Source organism: Dermacentor variabilis, chromosome 1 (assembly GCF_050947875.1).
Source record: "Dermacentor variabilis isolate Ectoservices chromosome 1, ASM5094787v1, whole genome shotgun sequence".
In the NCBI taxonomy this organism is placed as follows: Eukaryota; Metazoa; Arthropoda; class Arachnida; order Ixodida; family Ixodidae; genus Dermacentor; species Dermacentor variabilis.
Window position 1 is genome coordinate 238,088,393 of NC_134568.1, and position 18,312 is coordinate 238,106,704.

An 18,312-nucleotide genomic window follows, 5' to 3' on the forward strand; every position below is an offset into this window, starting at 1 on the left:
GGTACATGCTGGATCCTCAGTCACGTATTCACTTGGTAGAATGGGGAGAACTTGCGCTCTTAGCGAGGCGGCGCTGACCAGTACGGGCGCCAAGCTGCAGTAACTTTGGCCCGTGCGGGATGCGCACGCATCCGTCGAAGCATTCAAGGAATTTCAACCAGCTCGTACATGGACACATCTAAGACAGACTGTCCATGCAAGCACTGTGCCTCTAGTCCACCCTACGCCATAACGCTCATCAACGCTGGCTATGCGCGGAAGCCCGCTTTTTATGCAGCTGTGTGTTTTGTGATGTCGCCGTATATATTAAATAAGGTGTAAAATATATGGCGACGCCTTTACCTGATCTCAGTCATTCCTACACATATTTCGCATATGCGAGATCATGTGCATTGTCATTCATAATATTCTTTCTTTCTTTCAAGTTCCTTCCCATGCTAATATGTCTTGGCATGCACACCGTGAGCTTGGCGGTGCAGAGGGGGGGGGGGGGGGGGGGGCTAGGGAAGGTGAATTAATTGTTGCCAGCAGCGACGTCTGATGTATAGGTAGGGTGAGGCAACCCTGATCTCCACCCGTGGATTTCGGGATGACCGGGCGCAATGCAGATAGTCTGCCACACGGATCAGCGGCGGTGAAGTGACCTCTACGTTCTCCCTCACCTCTTCACGCCGGCCAGGCGCCGAGCACTTCCCACACATTTAGGCTGGGATACGCACAGCGAAACGCCCTCGCGCAGTCGCGGTGCCCACCTGCAGGGCGGTGAAGTCGGCGACTCCCTGGATGCCGTTCGAGCGCAGGTCGAGGCGCCTGAGAGCCTGCAGGGCCTGCACCACTGGGGGCGACGCCAGCTGAGCGATGTCGTTGGCGGACAGGCGCAGGCTCTCGAGCGCCGTCAGCTGGGCTAGGGCCTCCGGCAGCGCCGTGAGCCGGTTCCCGCAGGCGCTGAGCACGCGCAGCTGGCCCAACGCCGACAGTTCGCCCGGAAGGTCGTGCAGCTCGTTGAAGTCCACGTGCAGCTCGCGGAGCCTGCGCGAGCGGCACGTTCAAGCGCGCACTCTTTGTCAACGCCCGCGCTGAAAAACAAACTTTGAGCAGGCGCGAATTGGTTGAACTGAACTTCGTCCATGGGCTGGTTAGTTAGCGTCACTTCCCTGCCAGTGTCGTGTTCGTGCAGAACGGGCCCGGCAGCATGGTCTGAACAACGTTTCCCGCAAGTGCAGAGAATGCTACGAACTCGTTCTGCGCGAATTTTGCACCGTGCGAGGCGAATGACTGCATACATTCAGGCACCGTCATACTGCACTAGTGAAATTAATAGTGAAGAGCTTCTTTTCAACTAGTTCAGCAAGTGCAGGTGAATCGAATGGATCCAGTGTCAAATTTTTGTTCGATAATAGAATTTAGCACAAAGATTGGTTTTCATATCTTTTGAGAATTCCTATATACTTGGTCTGCGCAATGTGTTCCACGCGTAAAGTCACGTGCGAGTTTTTCAGTCATGCAGTTTGCACGCCACGCAGCTTGGGACGTGTCTGGGCTCGAATTCACAGAGTTTAGTTCGTTAGTGCTGTATGCCATTGGCCGACCGCCTTCTCTAATAATATAGTATGTCCAACATCACGATTGGCTGGCGCCTGTTATTACGAACAGTTCTAGCGCAAGAACGTTTTTCTGAATGCGGGCATTGGAATAGGCCTGCACATGTTAACCAGTCCCTTGTGCTTTATTGGTGAGTGCACAGAACATACCGAAAGGTAACACCTGCTACTGCTGTGAGAACCTGCCCTTATATGCGTCCTGCAACGAATAAACCGCCACGGGGCAGATTCTTCAAAAGCAAAGTGACCGCAGCATGTAAAAAAAAAAAAAAAAAAGGTTGGCCCCCACTTACACCTCTACAGTAATATATCCTCATAATTTCCTTTCCTTTCGTATCCTTATTTCCTTTCGTATTGGCTCATGCTGTACATATTGATCCGAGTCGACAAGAATTAATTTATACACGTGAAGGGATACAACGATAATGGTTGAATATTATTATGCCCAATTTTTGAAGTACATGTCGCAGAGCCACAGACACGCTCCTTTAATAGAAGGCATAGTATGCTATGCTGTTAATGACATTGCATAGCCATTACAAGAAAATGATGATGCGATCGCTGCTTCTTTTAACTCGTTTTAAGAAAGCATTTATTTGGCCTCCAGAAGCGCTGTGCCTGCCACCCGCCTGCTGAAGTAGAAACTAAGAAGGTGAGTCAACAGTGGTTGACATCGAAGAAGGACGAGCTCTTCCGGGCGCATTAGTTTACCATGTGGTTTGTTGTTCCATATTTTTTCATGTTTCTTTCTTTCTTTCTTTCTTTCTTTCTTTCTTTCTTCGGTGTCAACCGCTGTTGAGTCGCGTTAACTTCGCTTACGCCAGCTTACTTCGCTTTAGTACCATCTTACTATTACAGAGAGCCCTTTACTTAACCTTCACTTTCTTTTACTTCGCTTTCTTTCATTTTAGATAACGCTACCTTCAGAATCGGCCCGCATTTTTGGTTGAGTAAAGCCACACTTCCGTTTCCGTTCTTGGGCTCGCGCAGCTTGAACGAACGCATCTGGGTTTCATTTCGTCATTTTTTCGCTAATTGCGCATTGTTAGTGCTCCCGTACACAGATGTATATACGCTAACTTGGTCCGTCCCTTTCGTTCCAGGCTTCATTCTGACGATTTTTTCGTTGCGCCGCGCGCACTATGAGGTCTCAGATAATCTTATTTCCGAGACGAAAGTGGTCAGATACCCAAATCCCGCGAGCCGCAAATCTATGTGAACATGCCCAAAAAGGACCTTGTCTTCAAAATACAACATGCATGCTCAAGACCGGTATTCGAAATGATGACATATATACCGGCTTGCGCTGACACTTTACGGTCCAGATGCACTATTCGCTAAAGCAACACCCAAGTGTTGACTAGTGCGCACGTATAGAAAGTGGAATGGAAGCATGCTCGACGAAAAAAACAACAACAATAAACCCCATCTGTGTGTCACTGTCGTTTCAGCGGACAAGGGTCGCGGTTCAGGGATGCGTTTAGTGATCGCGCAATGAAGCTCGCGCACGATTACTTCCTTTACGTGCTGCGCCAAATTACAGCGACGGCTCCGAAGGCAGCGGAGAAAAGAAGGAATAGTTTCTCGCATAAACAGAAGTTATGCGAAAAATGTAAAAAAAAAAAGAAAAGAAAATGTATCAGTGAGCGCTGCAACAGTTTGTTACCGGTGTTCTCAATTGCAGATGCTAATCAGAGTTCCTTGAATATATTCGAAGGAACTGCGCATCCTTCTCTCTGCTTTATTATTTACTTAACCGGGAACAAGGAGGTCTTGAAATGTGATATCGATAGGGTGACTAAATATGAGAATTCTTAATATGGTCGGGTGTATACACGCTTCTCTTGTTTGCACTTCCGAATGTGTACGGTTGCAAAGCCGGCAAGCGCGTAGCCGCCTGCGCATCAAAACCGCACAGTCGACTGCAAAAGTTTTCGGAACGCGGATTTGAAATAGCCTCCAACTTCGCCACTCTACATGCCTGGAATAATCGGTGTGGTATCCGCTACACCTTTCTATTCGGGGGCATATATGCTCCGGCTGCGACGTCTTCTCGTCGTTTCTCGAGTCCCGTGCTCCGAAAACGAGCGCGCGCGGGTTCGTGTGCGTGTGTTCATCGTTGTTCATCTTTCTTGCTTCCACTCGCAGTCCCACTTCTTGGTGCACGAAAAGGGGCGCGGCGCGGACAAGCGCTGCGCTGCCTGCCCGCCGATGCGGCGGGGGCCCTGCGCGACCCAAACTTGACCGCGCGGTGGGATCGTCGGCTGCGCGTACCTGAGCGCGGCTTGACGGCTCCTTCGGCCGCAGATGAGAGGGGGACCGTTTCCGCTCTGGCGGACGCTAAACACGGTTCCCTGGGACCTGCTCAGAAAACCAGTCGGAAAGGCGTCCCACGTGTGTGTACGCGGCCCGGCGGCCGCGGCGTCGATCGTGCACGCAACGCACCGGGCGACCTTCGCGCTGTGCTGTCGGTTTCGTGAACTGTCCGCTGGAGGTAACCGTTGCCCGCGGGAGCGGAAAGGAATCGCGCGCTGACGGTCGCGCTGGCCCGCGGGAGCGCTTGCGCTTTCGTTCGTTTTAATTTTCGTTCTTTTTCAATATTTTTACGTGAGAAAATGTGGGCACCCACGTTGACGATGCATGGAAACAACGAAACGGAAACTGTTGTTCACGCAAGAGTGCCCCGACGGCAACTCGAAACTTCAGCGCCAGAGGCTCATTCACACTCACACCGCCGTGTGGTCGGCGGGCGCAGCATGCCGCGCGTTTTAAATGCAACGGCCACTGATGTGTTTCTCGCTGATGTGGCAACGCGGTGCGCCCCGTTGGTTCTCGCATTAAGGCAGTGCGCATTAGAATTGATGTAGAGGAAACGTACGGGAAGGGAACATATGCCGTTTCTCGGCGCGCGCGTCCGAGCGGCCACGAATGCCACGATCGATGACGCAACCGCCGAGCCTGTGTGTAGAGTTTGAGGGCAGGACCGTAAGCTTCACAATGAACCGATCAGTTACGAAATGGCACACGGTAGCGCTTTTGTTTGTTGAGAGTGCTTATGCGCAGTGAAATCGCTGTCATACTTTAACGCGCACACGAGCAAGCGGCTAACTTCTGCCATTATGCCGTGACCTTCTTTTTCTAATGATTCGTACCTTTGATCTTTTGCTAGAGGAACTGCAGGTGCCCCATGTCGTCGCCATATAAATAGTCGTTCTTCGGGGCGTTTATATTTCGGAGGAGGAGAGGAGGGGGGCGGCCTACGAATGTTTATATCAAGTTTTCGATTATCGGCTTAACTGTAAGCGTGATCGTTACGACGTACTTGTAGATCGCTGGCCTACATGTTACGCAATGCAAATATCTATATCTGGTCGCCCTTTGGAGCTTGCAGAATGGGAAAATCGATTTGCATTCGAATGTGTCGTGAATTCGCGCTAGGGGCTGGTGCGACGAATAAAAAAAAAAGATATATATATATATATATATATATATATATATATATATATAGGGCTAAGTTCGCGTACACTTGCCTCCATTTTTCTATGCGGGCTCTGTGCGTTGACCAGTCGAGTGACACGTCTTGTGGCCTTTTTAGCGCCTGTCGATGATAATCGTGGTCGAGGCCTGTGTAATCGATTGTGAAGCATGTAATATGCATGGCGTGCGGGACCAAGGCTACGCGAACAGTCTTTTATGGTTGTGGTGTTGCGTAGTTTAATCAGACAGCCGAAGGTTCACGAGGTCAAAATTAGCTACAAGACTTTATCGCTACCACCAAATCTGGACAACAAAAACATGGGTTCATGCCGCAACCGCATCATCATTGTGCTATAACAAACACGCAGATTTGCCTGTGTGTTAGTTTTTCTTTTGCTTTAACCACGAGCCCTGCGGCAACGGACAAGGAGACCGTATAATGAGTTTGCTTATGCGGACGCGAGCGATTGGCGCATGTTTGAATGTTATCCTCACTGCCGGCAGCAACGCGCTACGTGAGGTTTTCTCAATTTGTCGGGAAAACGTGAAGGTTAGCCAGCCGTGGTCGGCGATGAAGTCCGGTGGGCCTTTACTTTTTGTTGCAATAGGGTGTATGTACGTTTATACATTTGTTCGATGGAATGGTCACGGTATTTTATTAAGCCAAATCGATCAAGTAACATATAATGCAGTTGTGGCAATGACCGCAACGTTCAAGTCTGGTTTCATAGCTTGGAAATATATTATTGTGGCAGAGGCCCAACTGTGCCTGCAGTGTCGCTCATCCCTTGCGTGGCCGAACTATGAATGCCCGTAGGTGATAGTGCTATAAAGGACACCGGCATGGCATGTGTCTAAATGCAATGGTTCTGGTGGCAATGATGGGGCCGTATACGCGAGAGACGCTAACCAGTCCAGAACTGTGTCGTATAATTTATTTACTAATCATATCATTTATTTACGGGAACCCCATGCAGCGTGAAACGTGCTGCTAATATTGTCTGAACTCGCTTGTGACACTGCTTCTCTGCAATACAACTCGCTGGTTCTCATTCCTGTGATCGACTGGTTTACTTATAATGGATTGGAAATGGTGGCAAAATGTACATGATGTGTTGTGTCGCGAGCTCCTCCGCAACGCCCCCTGTAGCAACTGTGTCTCCCTCTTTGACACCGCACGCCAACTAATATCACAGGCAGTCAGAATTAAACACCCTGACAATAGATTCGCCGCCAGCGTTCAACCCCCCCCCCCCCCCCCCGGCCGCTACCAAAGTTGGGACTCTCCCGAGCTGATCGGGCCCTATTGCTCCGTCTCCTCATTGTCTGTGTCAGAACTGCGGCACGGATCTCTCGTCATTCAGGTAGTGTCAGTTGCGTCTGCCAGGACTGCAATGCTGGAGTCGATGAAACACTCAAACACATCCTGCGGTGGTCACAGTTCAGCACGGGAAACACTAATCGCCTCGTACCGACGCCTAGGACTTCCCACCGGCCGTCTTGAGGGTTTTCTTTTCCCGAGTGAAATTTCATGCTTCCTCAAACGAGCCTGCTACTCTAATTGAGTTCCTTGAATCCACTAACCTTTATACGTGGCTACAAGGCCCGTTTGCTCTTCGGATACTACTTTTTGACGGCCTTACGCTCGACTTCCTCCATCCTTTATATTCTTTGCACTCTCGTTCACTCCCATTAATTCCCCTTTCCTCGTGCAGTACTGTTGCGATGACTTCCTAAGCGAGAGACAGTTACAGTACTGCACTTATATCTTCTATTTCCCAAGTTCAAAGTCACTACACACACGCGCTTCTCCGCAACGTTAAACTGCTAATTATGAATGAAGGATGATGATAGTCCGAGTCAAACATTTCGGCCATTTATCAGTTCGCAACCAAACGTGGTGCAGTCAATTCGCAATAATAAAACACAGGCAGAAAAAAAATATAAGTGAAATATCGCATTCCTCAAAGTCTGACATATAGACTGTAGAGAACAGTCGTTTATTGTTCACAGGCATTTCACAAGCGCTCCCCATACGGTATGCACTTCGTATGCACAAAAAACTCTTACGCTACCGTTTTTTCTTAAGTGCAACTTTTATCCAATCGTGATGCTGTACGTATCATTAGCGAAGGCGGCCGACTAATGGCAAAGAGCCACTACGAACGAAAACCTTTGTGAATCCAGACCCAAAGAAAAGAGAAAATGAGTTCTTGCACATGGTTTGCAGTACCACTCGGGAAACATGATATATTAATTATCAAAGCACACGTAAACACAAAATCACACTTGAGTAGCCTACAAAGACGAAGACAACTAAAATATATGGCATTAATAAAAAAGTAAGAGTTTCGCCCTAAAGGAGAAGCATCGATTGCGATAGCAAATTATTGGACAGCTATACGAAGTAAGGATGGTAGCTTTATCGGCCGTATACATTTGTAAACATTATATTACTGACTAAATTAGCAAGTATGATGTCGTGCGAGCCCTAGCAAACAAGAACATATGTCACTCGATAACCGCGGGTTCTCGCTGTCGAAACGCTGGCTTGAAGAAGCGCGGCAGCAGCAGCGAGGGAATTGACCTTCGTGCTGCCTATCGCTTCAACGCGAACTAAGCGGCGAGAACACGGTGCACACGAAGCTATCAGCACTCGGCGCACTCTGTCCCCGTCGCAGATCGCTTTTGTTGCGTTTCGCCTGCGACACGCGGAACCGATGCCATCGGTGGGATCCAAACATCTGGTTGGCAGCGGTGAGATCGCCTCCGACTTCAAACAACTGTCTGCCAGCGGTGAGATCGCGACAACGGAGGCCAGCAGCGAAGAGATGCAGTTGACTGTATGCTGAGCAGCTCAACGACGATCCGGGAGCAGTGCAACGAGCCCTGTGTGACGACTGGTTGCCTGCAGCGGAACGACTGCGCGGAATTCCTGCCTGCGAGGTTTGGTGAGTGCGGGACTTTCTTCTTCTGAGCTTTGCCAGGCTTTTGTTAGTGTCAGAAACAGAGCTGGTAATTGTGGTTGTCGTTGCTGCCGGGTTAGTTTGCGGCAAGACAATAGTAAGCAGTAGAGAAAGCAGCATTCAGAGCAGCCATGGATTTGAAGTCGTTGCGCAAACCGAAATTGTTGGAGCTTGCAAGAGAGTTGGGTCTGGATGTCTCAGACAAACTCAGAAAACCAGAACTGCTAAAGGCTATTCTTGAGTTAGAGGCTGAGGATGACGAGCTGTCGGAATGCCTTGAGACCATTGAAGAGAGGGAGACTGCAAAAAGACAGGAGCGCGAACTTAAAGAACAGAAAGAAAAAGAAGATCGTGAACGTAAAGAACAGAAAGAGCGAGAGCAACAAGAGCGCGACCGTCAACACGCTTTGGAAATGAAGCGTCTTGAGGTAGAGATGGAACGCGCTCGTAATGGAAGTCAGGCACACGGTGCAGGAGAACGCGTATTGTTCAAAATGACTGACCTGATGCGGCCGTTTAAGCTTGGAGAGGACATTGGTTTGTTCCTGGTTAACTTTGAGCGAACGTGCGAGAAGCAGGGGTTCTCTCGGGAAACGTGGCCACAGCGCTTGCTCACTTTGTTACCCGGCGAGGCGGCCGACGTAGTCGCTCGCTTGGATAGAGAGGAGGCAGAGGATTTCGACAAAGTAAAATCGAGTCTGCTAAAAAAGTACCGGCTGTCTGCGGAGGCGTTCCGTCGGAAGTTTCGGGAAAATGAGAAAGGCAGAAGTGAGTCATATACAGAGTTTGCGTATAGGCTTATGTCAAACATGCAGGAGTGGCTCAAAGAAGAGAAAGCGTTTGGTGACCACGATAAAGTTCTGCAGTGTTTTGGGCTAGAACAGTTTTATAGTCGGTTACCGGAGAACGTGCGATACTGGGTCTTGGATAGGCCAGACGTTTGTACGGTGGCTAAAGCCGCTGAGCTAGCCGAGGAGTTTGTGACGCGTCGGGCTCGCGGAGCTAAGGACGGTCAAAAGGGTGAATTTGGCTCGAAGTTTGAGAGGCCGAAGTTCACGCCCATGAGATTAAAGGGGGACACGCGTAGTGAGGATGCGAGTGAAAGCAGTCCGACCAAACGTAAAGAGACGGCGGCAGCCAAACGCAGAAAGCGGTTCGAGATGAGGAAAGCGCGCTTGTGTTATACGTGCCAGAAGCCGGGTCACTTTTCGGCGCAGTGTCCGGAAACAACACCAAAAGTTGTGTTTTTTTCAATAGGCAGCACTGACGAGAACATGAAGCTTCTCGAGCCTTACATGCGAGACCTCCTCGTGAACGGGAAAGAGTGCCGAGTGCTTCGCGATTCCGCAGCTACGATGGATGTAGTTCACCCGTCTTACGTAGAACCCCATATGTTCACGGGCGAGTGCGCATGGATCAAGCAAGCCGTGGAAGCTCATAGCGTGTGTCTGCCAGTAGCAAAGGTGCTTATTGAAGGACCTTTCGGAGCGCTTGAGACGGAGGCGGCAGTGTCATCTATGCTGCCCCCCCAGTACCCGTACCTATTTTCAAACAGGTCCGATCACCTCCTGCGCGAGAAGGGGCTTTTGTTTGGTGAGGCTAGCGTTCAGGCCTTAACCAGATCGAAGGTTCGGGAGCTCGCTGCAAAGGCGGTAGTTGCGGGGCCGATGTTATCAAACAACGAAAAAGGGTCAGAGGCGCAGCAAGCCGATATTCAGAGCACGCCCGAACTGAATAAACTTGAGTCTGTAACGTTAAAGGCGCCAGATACTGGAGAGGAAATGCCCGACACGGGAAAGTTAGAAGAGCTATCTACAGATTTGCTCATCGCGCCTACGTCAGACGGACTTGATAGGTTGCTAAAAGTCAGCCGGTCGGCTTTGATAGCCGAGCAAAAGAAGGATGGTAGCCTAGAAAACATACGCTGCAATGTCAAGGAAGGTATCGCCAGGAAAAATGTGCGTTTTGTGGAAAGAGGTGGAGTCCTGTACCGGAAGTATCTAGACCGCAGAGGAGTGGAGTTCGATCAGCTGATCGTGCCTCAATGCTATCGTCAGGATCTGTTGCGCTTGACGCATGGGGGTTCGTGGTCCGGACACCTAGGAGTTAAGAAAACTAAGGACCGTCTCTTGCAAGAGTACTATTGGCCAGGGTGTTTTCGGGACGCAGACCACTTCGTGAGGTCATGTGACACCTGTCAGCGGGTGGGCAAACCAGGGGACAAATCGAGGGCGCCGTTGAAATTGGTACCTATCATTACGGAGCCTTTTAGACGGCTCGTTATTGATACAGTGGGACCTCTGCCGGTAACAGCCACGGGGTACAGACACATTTTGACTGTGATCTGCCCAGCGACAAAGTTCCCTGAAGCAGTGCCGCTTAAAGAACTCAGCTCAGTTGAGATAGTCAATGCACTACTGTCCATATTTGCGTGAGTTGGTTTTCCTGCGGAAATCCAATCAGATCAGGGCACAGTGTTTACTAGCGCTTTGACGACAACTTTTCTCGAAAGGTGTGGGGTAAAGCTGCTACACAGCTCAGTGTACCACCCTCAGTCGAATTCCGTTGAGAAGCTCCACTCCGTCCTGAAGCGCGTGTTGAGAGCATTGTGTTTTGAACATCGAACTGACTGGGAGCTGTGTCTGCCTGGGGTGATGTTTGCATTAAGAACCGCGCCGCATGCGGCTACGGGGTTTTCGCCAGCTGAACTGGTGTACGGTCGCTCGCTTCGGTCTCCGCTTCGCATGCTTCGAGAATCATGGGAAGGCAGGGGCGACGACCCAGTCGTGGTGGAGTACGTGCTTAAGCTCCTCGAACGCTTAAGAAGGGCACAAGAGTTGTCAGGTGAAGCAATGACAAAGGCCCAGCAGAGGGCCAAGGTTTATTATGATCGGACAGCCAGGGCCCGTCGTTTTGAGGTGGGCGATGAGGTCATGATATTGCGCACATCGCTAAACAACAAACTAGACGTGCAGTGGGAGGGCCCAGCGCGAATTGTTCAGAAACTGTCGGACGTTAACTACGTGGTAAGTCTGCCAGGAAAGCGGAAAGCACAGCAAGTTTACCACTGTAATCTGCTCAAACCTTATAGACAAAGGGAAGCAGTGGTGTGCATGATGGTAAACGTTCCTGAAGAGCTTCCGGTCGAGCTTCCGGGACTAGGCTCAGTGACGAACAGGGAAGACACCGGTCAAGTCATTAGTGACCTTATCAGTAAAGCACCGCTGTCGCCTGAGCAGAAAACCGAACTACACCAGCTATTACAAGAGTTTCAAGGTCTGTTCTCTGAGAGGCCTGGTAGGACTTCTGTACTTACTCATGATATAGAACTTACCTCCCCAGAGCCAGTACGATCCAAGGCGTATCGGGTGTCACCCCGCCAGAGCGATATTATGGAGGCTGAGGTAAAGAAAATGCTACAGCTCGGTGTTATTGAGGCAGGTGAGAGTGATTATACCTCCCCTTTGATTTTAGTTGAGGTACCGGGCAAGGAACCTCGTCCTTGCGTCGACTACCGCAGGCTTAATTCCATCACTAAGGATCAAATTTATCCGATCCCTAACATCGAGGAGCGCCTTGAGAAAGTTAGTAGCGCTCAGTTTATTTCCACCCTAGATCTTGTCAGGGGTTATTGGCAGGTTCCACTTACAGAAGAGGCTAGTAGGTATGCGGCGTTCATTTCACCAATGGGAACATTCCGTCCTAAAGTGTTGAGTTTTGGTTTGAAGAACGCGCCATACTGTTTTTCCAGCCTCATGGATAAAGTGTTGCGGGGACAGCAAGAATTCGCTTTACCGTATCTAGACGACGTAGCGATATTCTCCGCATCCTGGTCTGAGCATATGGCACACTTGCGGGCAGTGCTAACCCGCCTGCGCGAAGCGGGCTTGACAGTAAAGGCTCCTAAGTGCCAGTTAGCACAGGCCGAGGTTGTCTACCTCGGTCACGTGATTGGTCAGGGTCGTCGCCGCCCCTCTGAAATAAAAGTGGCCGCTGTGCGAGACTTTCCGCAACCGCGCACGAAGACCGATATTCGGTCGTTCTTAGGTGTCGCCGGCTACTATCAGAGGTACATCCCCAGGTACTCTGATATCGCGGCTCCCCTGACGGATGCTCTAAGAAAAACAGAGCCTCAAACAGTCGTCTGGGACGAGACAAAGGAAAGAGCTTTTAGCGCCCTAAAGAGTGCCCTAACAAACCAGCCTGTGCTACGATCGCCAGACTATACAAAAGGGTTCGTTGTTCAGTGCGATGCTAGTGAGCGAGGCATGGGCGTTGTACTGTGCCAACGGGAAAATGGAGAAGTAGAACACCCCGTCCTGTATGCTAGTCGTAAGCTGACCAGTCGTGAGCAGGCGTATAGCGCCACCGAGAAAGAGTGTGCGTGTCTCGTGTGGGCCGTTCAGAAATTGTCATGCTATCTAGCCGGCTCGAGGTTTATCATTGAGACGGATCACTGCCCTCTCCAATGGCTGCAGACCATCTCTCCCAAAAATGGCCGCCTCCTGCGCTGGAGCCTCGCTTTACAACAATATTCCTTTGAGGTGCGTTACAAAAAGGGGAGTCTCAACGGTAACGCCGATGGCTTAAGTCGAAGCCCCTAACGTAGGAATCAGCCTCAAAATTGTTGGTTACTGATGTTTTTCTTCCTGAGGCAGGATTTTTTTTAACATATTGCTTTTGTTTAGTGTTTCAAAGTGATGATATGCTTTCTAGTGCAATTTTCCAATTTGTGGACGCGTTCTGAGTGATGCTAGACTACTGTAAGGAACTAGGCAGTGGTATAAAAAGGGGAAAGAGCCTGGCAGGGCTTAGTGAGGGTTGTGCCGTGCTTGCTGACTGAGCGGTTGAGTTTCAGCGTAGTTCTAACGCTTGCCGGGAACGAGAACAAAAATGTGAACTCTCCCGAAGTCACTTTGCAGTGTCCCGTGCGAACCTGAACGAGAGAACGAGGCCTTCTCTGTGCGCTGCGCTCAAGAAACGTCGAGGGACGCCCGACTTCGGTTATGAGCATCATCGAGCGACATCCCTCCGGACAGCGGATGCAGTCCCCTGTCCATCGGGATCTCCTTCCCCCGGCGGGGCGGTCTGTTGCGTTTCGCCTGCGACACGCGGTTTTGCCGGCGCGACTGCGGCGGGGCGGCAGACATTTTGGCCCGTTCGTCGTCGCCGCAACGCTCCCCGCCAGGTGTTTCCAGGCGTTTCCAGGCATGTTCCGATGCCACGTGTCTTCATGTGCGTGTGTGAGTGTATGTGCCATTGTGCCCGAACCAGGCGATGCGACAGCAGGGGTCATCCTCCCCTTCCAGTCATTGTGCCTGAACCAGGCGATGCGACAGCAGGGGTCATCCTCCCCTTCCAGTCATTGTGCCCGAACCAGGCGATGCGAAAGCAGGGATCACCCTCTCATTCCAGTCATTGTGCCCGACCGGCAGCGCTACGACAGTGTGCGTCACCATTAGCCCATTGTACATTCACGTGCTCGTCTATTGAGGGGTTCCTTCTTGCCCTCAACTGCGAGAGTATAAAAACAGCTGCCCCCGGACGCCAAAAAGAGGGCTCCGATTTCTTCTGTTGAGTAAAGTGCTCTCCCGTCTCTCTACTTCGGTCAACCTGACCGCCAACTCTTTGCGATGTTAAAATAAACAAGTTGTTTTGTTGTTACCAGTCGACTCATGCTTTGCCGGGACCTTCGGATGCTTCCAGTTGTACCCCAGGCCGCCAGGCCAACGCTACCCTTGGGGCTTGCGACCCAGGTACAACCACGGGCGTCAGCGCCGAGTTCCCAACAACCGATGCCATCGGTGGGATCCAAACACTTTCAAGCTGGGGTCCACACGGCCGCGCCGTACGCTGCCGCCCGCCGCCGCAGTACAACGGCTCCCCTCCTCCCCCCTCCTGGTGCCTTGCGCGCGATGGAATACGGCACGCTTCCTCCGCGCATTCCACCCTTGCGCGCGCGAGATCGAACCACCATCGTCAGCTCGCCGTCGCATGCTTTCATTCGCACCTACAGCATACGGCAACAATATTACCGCACTTGGACTTTATGCGGAACCTTGTGTGAAAAAAAAAAGGCGCCTGTAAAAACTCCTGCTTTTTTGTTCTTCTAATCCGTGTCTCGTACGCGAGCCTTTTTTATTTTTATTTAGAGCGCTTTTTTTAATGTCTACAAAAAAATTATGGGGTCTTACGTGCCAACACCACTTTCTGATTATGAGGCACGCCGTAGTGGAGGACTCCGGGAATTTCGACCACCTGGGGTTCTTTAACGTGCACCTAAAGCCAAGTACACGGGTGTTTTCGCATTTCGACCCCATCGAAATGCGGCCGCCGCTGCCGCCGGGATTCGATCCCGCGAACTCGTGCTCAGCAGCCCAACACCACAGCCACTGAGCAACCACGGCGGGATTTAAAGTTAAAGTCGACAAAATGTACTCCAATAACGTCACTACAAATGAATTATCCGCCCAGAGGGTCATCATTTGCACATGTCTGTCGTTGATGCATCTGTGAAGACAAACATGTAGTTTTCCGGTTGCCGACTCGTATGTAGCAGAGTCAGAAAGTTTGCCTCTAATAGGTGAATCGAATATTTCTATCGCGCTGTGGTTCGAAGGCTATACGTCGCTTTGCTACAGAGCACGAGGTCAAGGGTTCAATTCCCGTCCACGACCGCTGCATTCTGATGGAGGGGGAATTAAAAAGTAGAAGAAAGTAAGCACTCGTTTATTTATCCGGAAGAAGGGAAGGGGGAAAAATAATGCACTACGTCGCCGCGCATTCAGGGCATGCATTAAATTTATTTCAGTCAGAAAGCTCTCTTGACTCTATACCAGGCCCAGAACGTTTTCACTTAGTGACCCTTTCGCCAGCGGCTATACGTACTCGTTGCAGCGGCTTTCGTTAATAACCCAGTTTTCTTTGTCTGGCGCATTCAAGGTGGCTGCGTTCCTGGGGAATACCAATCCGCGCATCTCCATCCTTCGGCGTTCATCTAACGCCGCAGTCGCGTATTTTTGTGGACCACTCTGAGGAGGACTGCCAAGCTTACTATAATAATGTTGAGGTCTCCTTTATTAGCTGCAGGATTGAAAATAGCTGTTCAATGTCATTACTTAAGAACAGTCAATTAATATGTGCACAGCGAAACTATAATCCACGATCTTTTTCCATCTCTCTCTCTTAGCCCTCATGCACTGTTGTCTTTGCACAGACGCAGCCTTGCCACAAAGCCGATTAATGTTCGGCCGAAACGCTTAGCCTTTTGTGAGGCACGCCACAAAGTGACTTAATTCCAGTGTTTTAAAATCTCCTGACCGCAGAATATGTGCCTGCTCATTTTCAGTGTTCACATGATCTGTGTATTTATTCTAAGACGACGGCGGATTGCAACGCATACTGCCATTGATCAAAGTGTTGGTGAATTGTTGGTGTTCTCAGCGGAGGCAAAGCAGAAGCAATTAGTCAAAAAGCTATCGAACAGCTTATTGCGAAATTTCAAGGAAGCACCGAAAAAAACCGTAAGCCAAGAGAATAATTGTGGTTTAGCGGAAAATCACTGGAAGTAAAGAAAATCTAAAATATACGAAGTGTGTGCCTCACCATCTTCAGGGCGCTAAAAAAATTAATGTGGATTCTGGAATTGATGTTTGCCCCAGCGACGCCCATGGTACGAAAAAAGGAGCTTCTCCTAAAATGTGAAGGAGATGTACGAATCACTGTAATTATGCAGGAAACGATTATTTTGACTCCCGAATACTACAGGTAGGATGTCTTTTGGTTCTTACGTTTTTGCATTCTCTAAGGCTTTGAGAGCAATGACTGCCAAGGCGGGAGAAGTCCACTACCTTTCTCGCATTTAATCGAACCATGCTCTATTAGGCTCTGAAATAGCCTGTGCACTTTTTGATAACGCCACCCGCCGTGGTGAATCAGACACTATATGACATTTTGCTACTGAGCACGAGGTCAAGGGTTCGATTTCCGGGCACGGTGGCCGCATTACGTTGTGGAATGCAAAAAAAAAAAAGAAAAAGAAACACACACAGCGCTTTGGCTGCACGTTAAAGAACTCCAGGTGGCCATAATTAATCCAAAGACCTCCACTGAGGTGTCCTTCGTAGCCCACCGTGCGCCTTCGAGACGTTAAACGTCACAGTTTAACTCAACTAATGGTGAAGCTTCCGGGCGTTCTCCCTGGATTGTTTAATAAAGAATAAGAGCGTTTGCACAGACTGTGTTCGAGCAGTATACGTATACATGAAGGCTCTCGGCAAGCTACTGCGACTGGTCAGGCGGAAGTAGAGTGCATGCTCTTGCATGAGTGAAAACTCCAGACGATGGGTAGCATTTCGCATATATTATGCATACGTTGCTGCAACGCTGTTGAATAAAAGCGACCCCAGGGGAACAAAGATGAAATCACACTGGGCTGTTGTTGAAACACAAAAATCATAACAACGCGCGTTTCGCAGCATGCGCCGTTATTTGAGCCCTCGGTAAAACCTAGTGTTGAAGTTTTCTTCCTTTCCTTATATCTATCCAAAGTTCCAGAAGCTGACAAATGCAACCGAAAGTGAAAGTACAACCTTGAAGCTGTGCAGGGGACAGAGTTGCTGACAGGAAAATTCCAGAGTCAGCGCTTGGGAGCCCCTCGATAAACCTTCGATAAAATCGATCGATTTTCTATATATAAGGAAATAGTTTCAAGAGTTCGGTCGTCAGACCTCTGAAGACCGAACACCACTGGTCTTATAATCGTATCTTGCACTGCGATTTCTTGATCTTCTCTTCTTTTTCATTTTTTTTTGGGGGGGGGGTGCAGTTTGGCGAGCGTTAACTGGGACATACGGTAATTATTCGGATGCCAGTTCACTTCGATACGTACAGTCACGTGCAACATGGCCTGCAGCACCGGTGCTCGTGGTCGAAGGGGCTCCGAGTCTGTACGGCTGCACAGACACAGGGCAAGTTCCAGACCTAAACACAGCTTAAATTAGGGGTATTTATTAAACCGCTAGTTCGCATGTCAGAACCGCCGCGCAGCTCTGGAGCCCCTTCGACCACGAACAAGTGTGTTGCAAGTCATATTGCACGCGACTGTACGTATAAGTTGACTTGGCCATGCTTGTTTCCCTTTGGCGGCTGGTGTTACTACGGCAATATAATAGCAATAATCATAATGCGCTAACACGCGGCTGACTAATAAACGTGCCAAGAAGTTAAGGTAGATCACACTTTACAGAAATATTAGCTAGCGAAGAATGCCAGAGACGAATTGAAGCAAATTATTTGTAGGTTGCATGTGAAAATGTATAGACCCAAAATATGAAACCTAGACTGGTTTGACCGGTATTTTCCTGCATGTACAACGCGTGAATGCTAGATTTATTTGGGCTTGTTTCAGATCGAGTACTTTTGTTATTGACTTTTCTATTCGGACCCGGAGGAAAGGAAAAGCAGTGCGTTAGTGGGGTTTCTTTTTTCTTTTCTTTTTTATGTTCCCACTTTCATGTGAGCCATAAACTAAAAAGAAGAATATAAGAATAATTTGGCATCTAGACTTTATGCAACGATATTATTGAGGAATGTCATTGATAGCTTCCAGGATTGTGTTTAGCTCAGCAGACGTTGATCTGAAGTGTTTATTGCAATTTTAATGGAAAATATTTCACTTTCTAGCACTCAGCACGTTCTATAGTGCGTGTATCGAGTATATAGCTCATGGATTTCCCGGTGCTCAAAGAGTGTCGATCTAAAGGAGTCTGAACTGGAGAGAATTGGCTCGTATTCACAAAAAAACGTTCTTACGCTATAACGAAACTGTTCATAAGATACGACGCCAGCCAATCTCTAACATATCGTTAGCGAAGGCGGCCAACCAATGGCAACGAGCATTTGGGAACAGGAAGTTTGGGAATTCGGCTAGTTGCGTTTTGAATCTGCACAATTGACCAAACGCTTTCATTATCTGTAAATTTCAACGTGAACTCCATGAAATGTCTTGTCGGGCAAGCTGTAGAATGTGTGTAGACATTGATCGGTCCATTATTTGTGTTTGACTAAAGCGCTTAGCAGAGTCCTAATTTTGGCCTCGCCAAAGGGCGCTTCAGAAAAGGTCAACGACAGACGACGCACGCGAGCGCTCGCTAGCAACCACTGATTCATGGTGAAGAGATACATTGTATACAGGCATCGCCGAGTGCATAAACACTCATCAACAAATAACACTCGAGGATCACTGACCAATGCGTTCGGTTCGTGTT

The 18,312-nt window shown here is 49.4% G+C and overlaps 1 protein-coding gene across 1 annotated transcript in view; it reads right to left on the bottom strand.

Moving 5' to 3' along the window:
- LOC142560165 (PH domain leucine-rich repeat-containing protein phosphatase 2-like) overlaps positions 1-18,312 on the bottom strand; it is a 58,290-nt gene that overhangs the window by 18,342 nt on the left and 21,636 nt on the right. Inside the window, exon 2 of the mRNA XM_075672048.1 lies at positions 753-1,029. Within this exon, the coding sequence (XP_075528163.1) occupies positions 753-1,029 (277 nt within the window). The remainder of the gene's footprint in view (positions 1-752; positions 1,030-18,312) is intronic.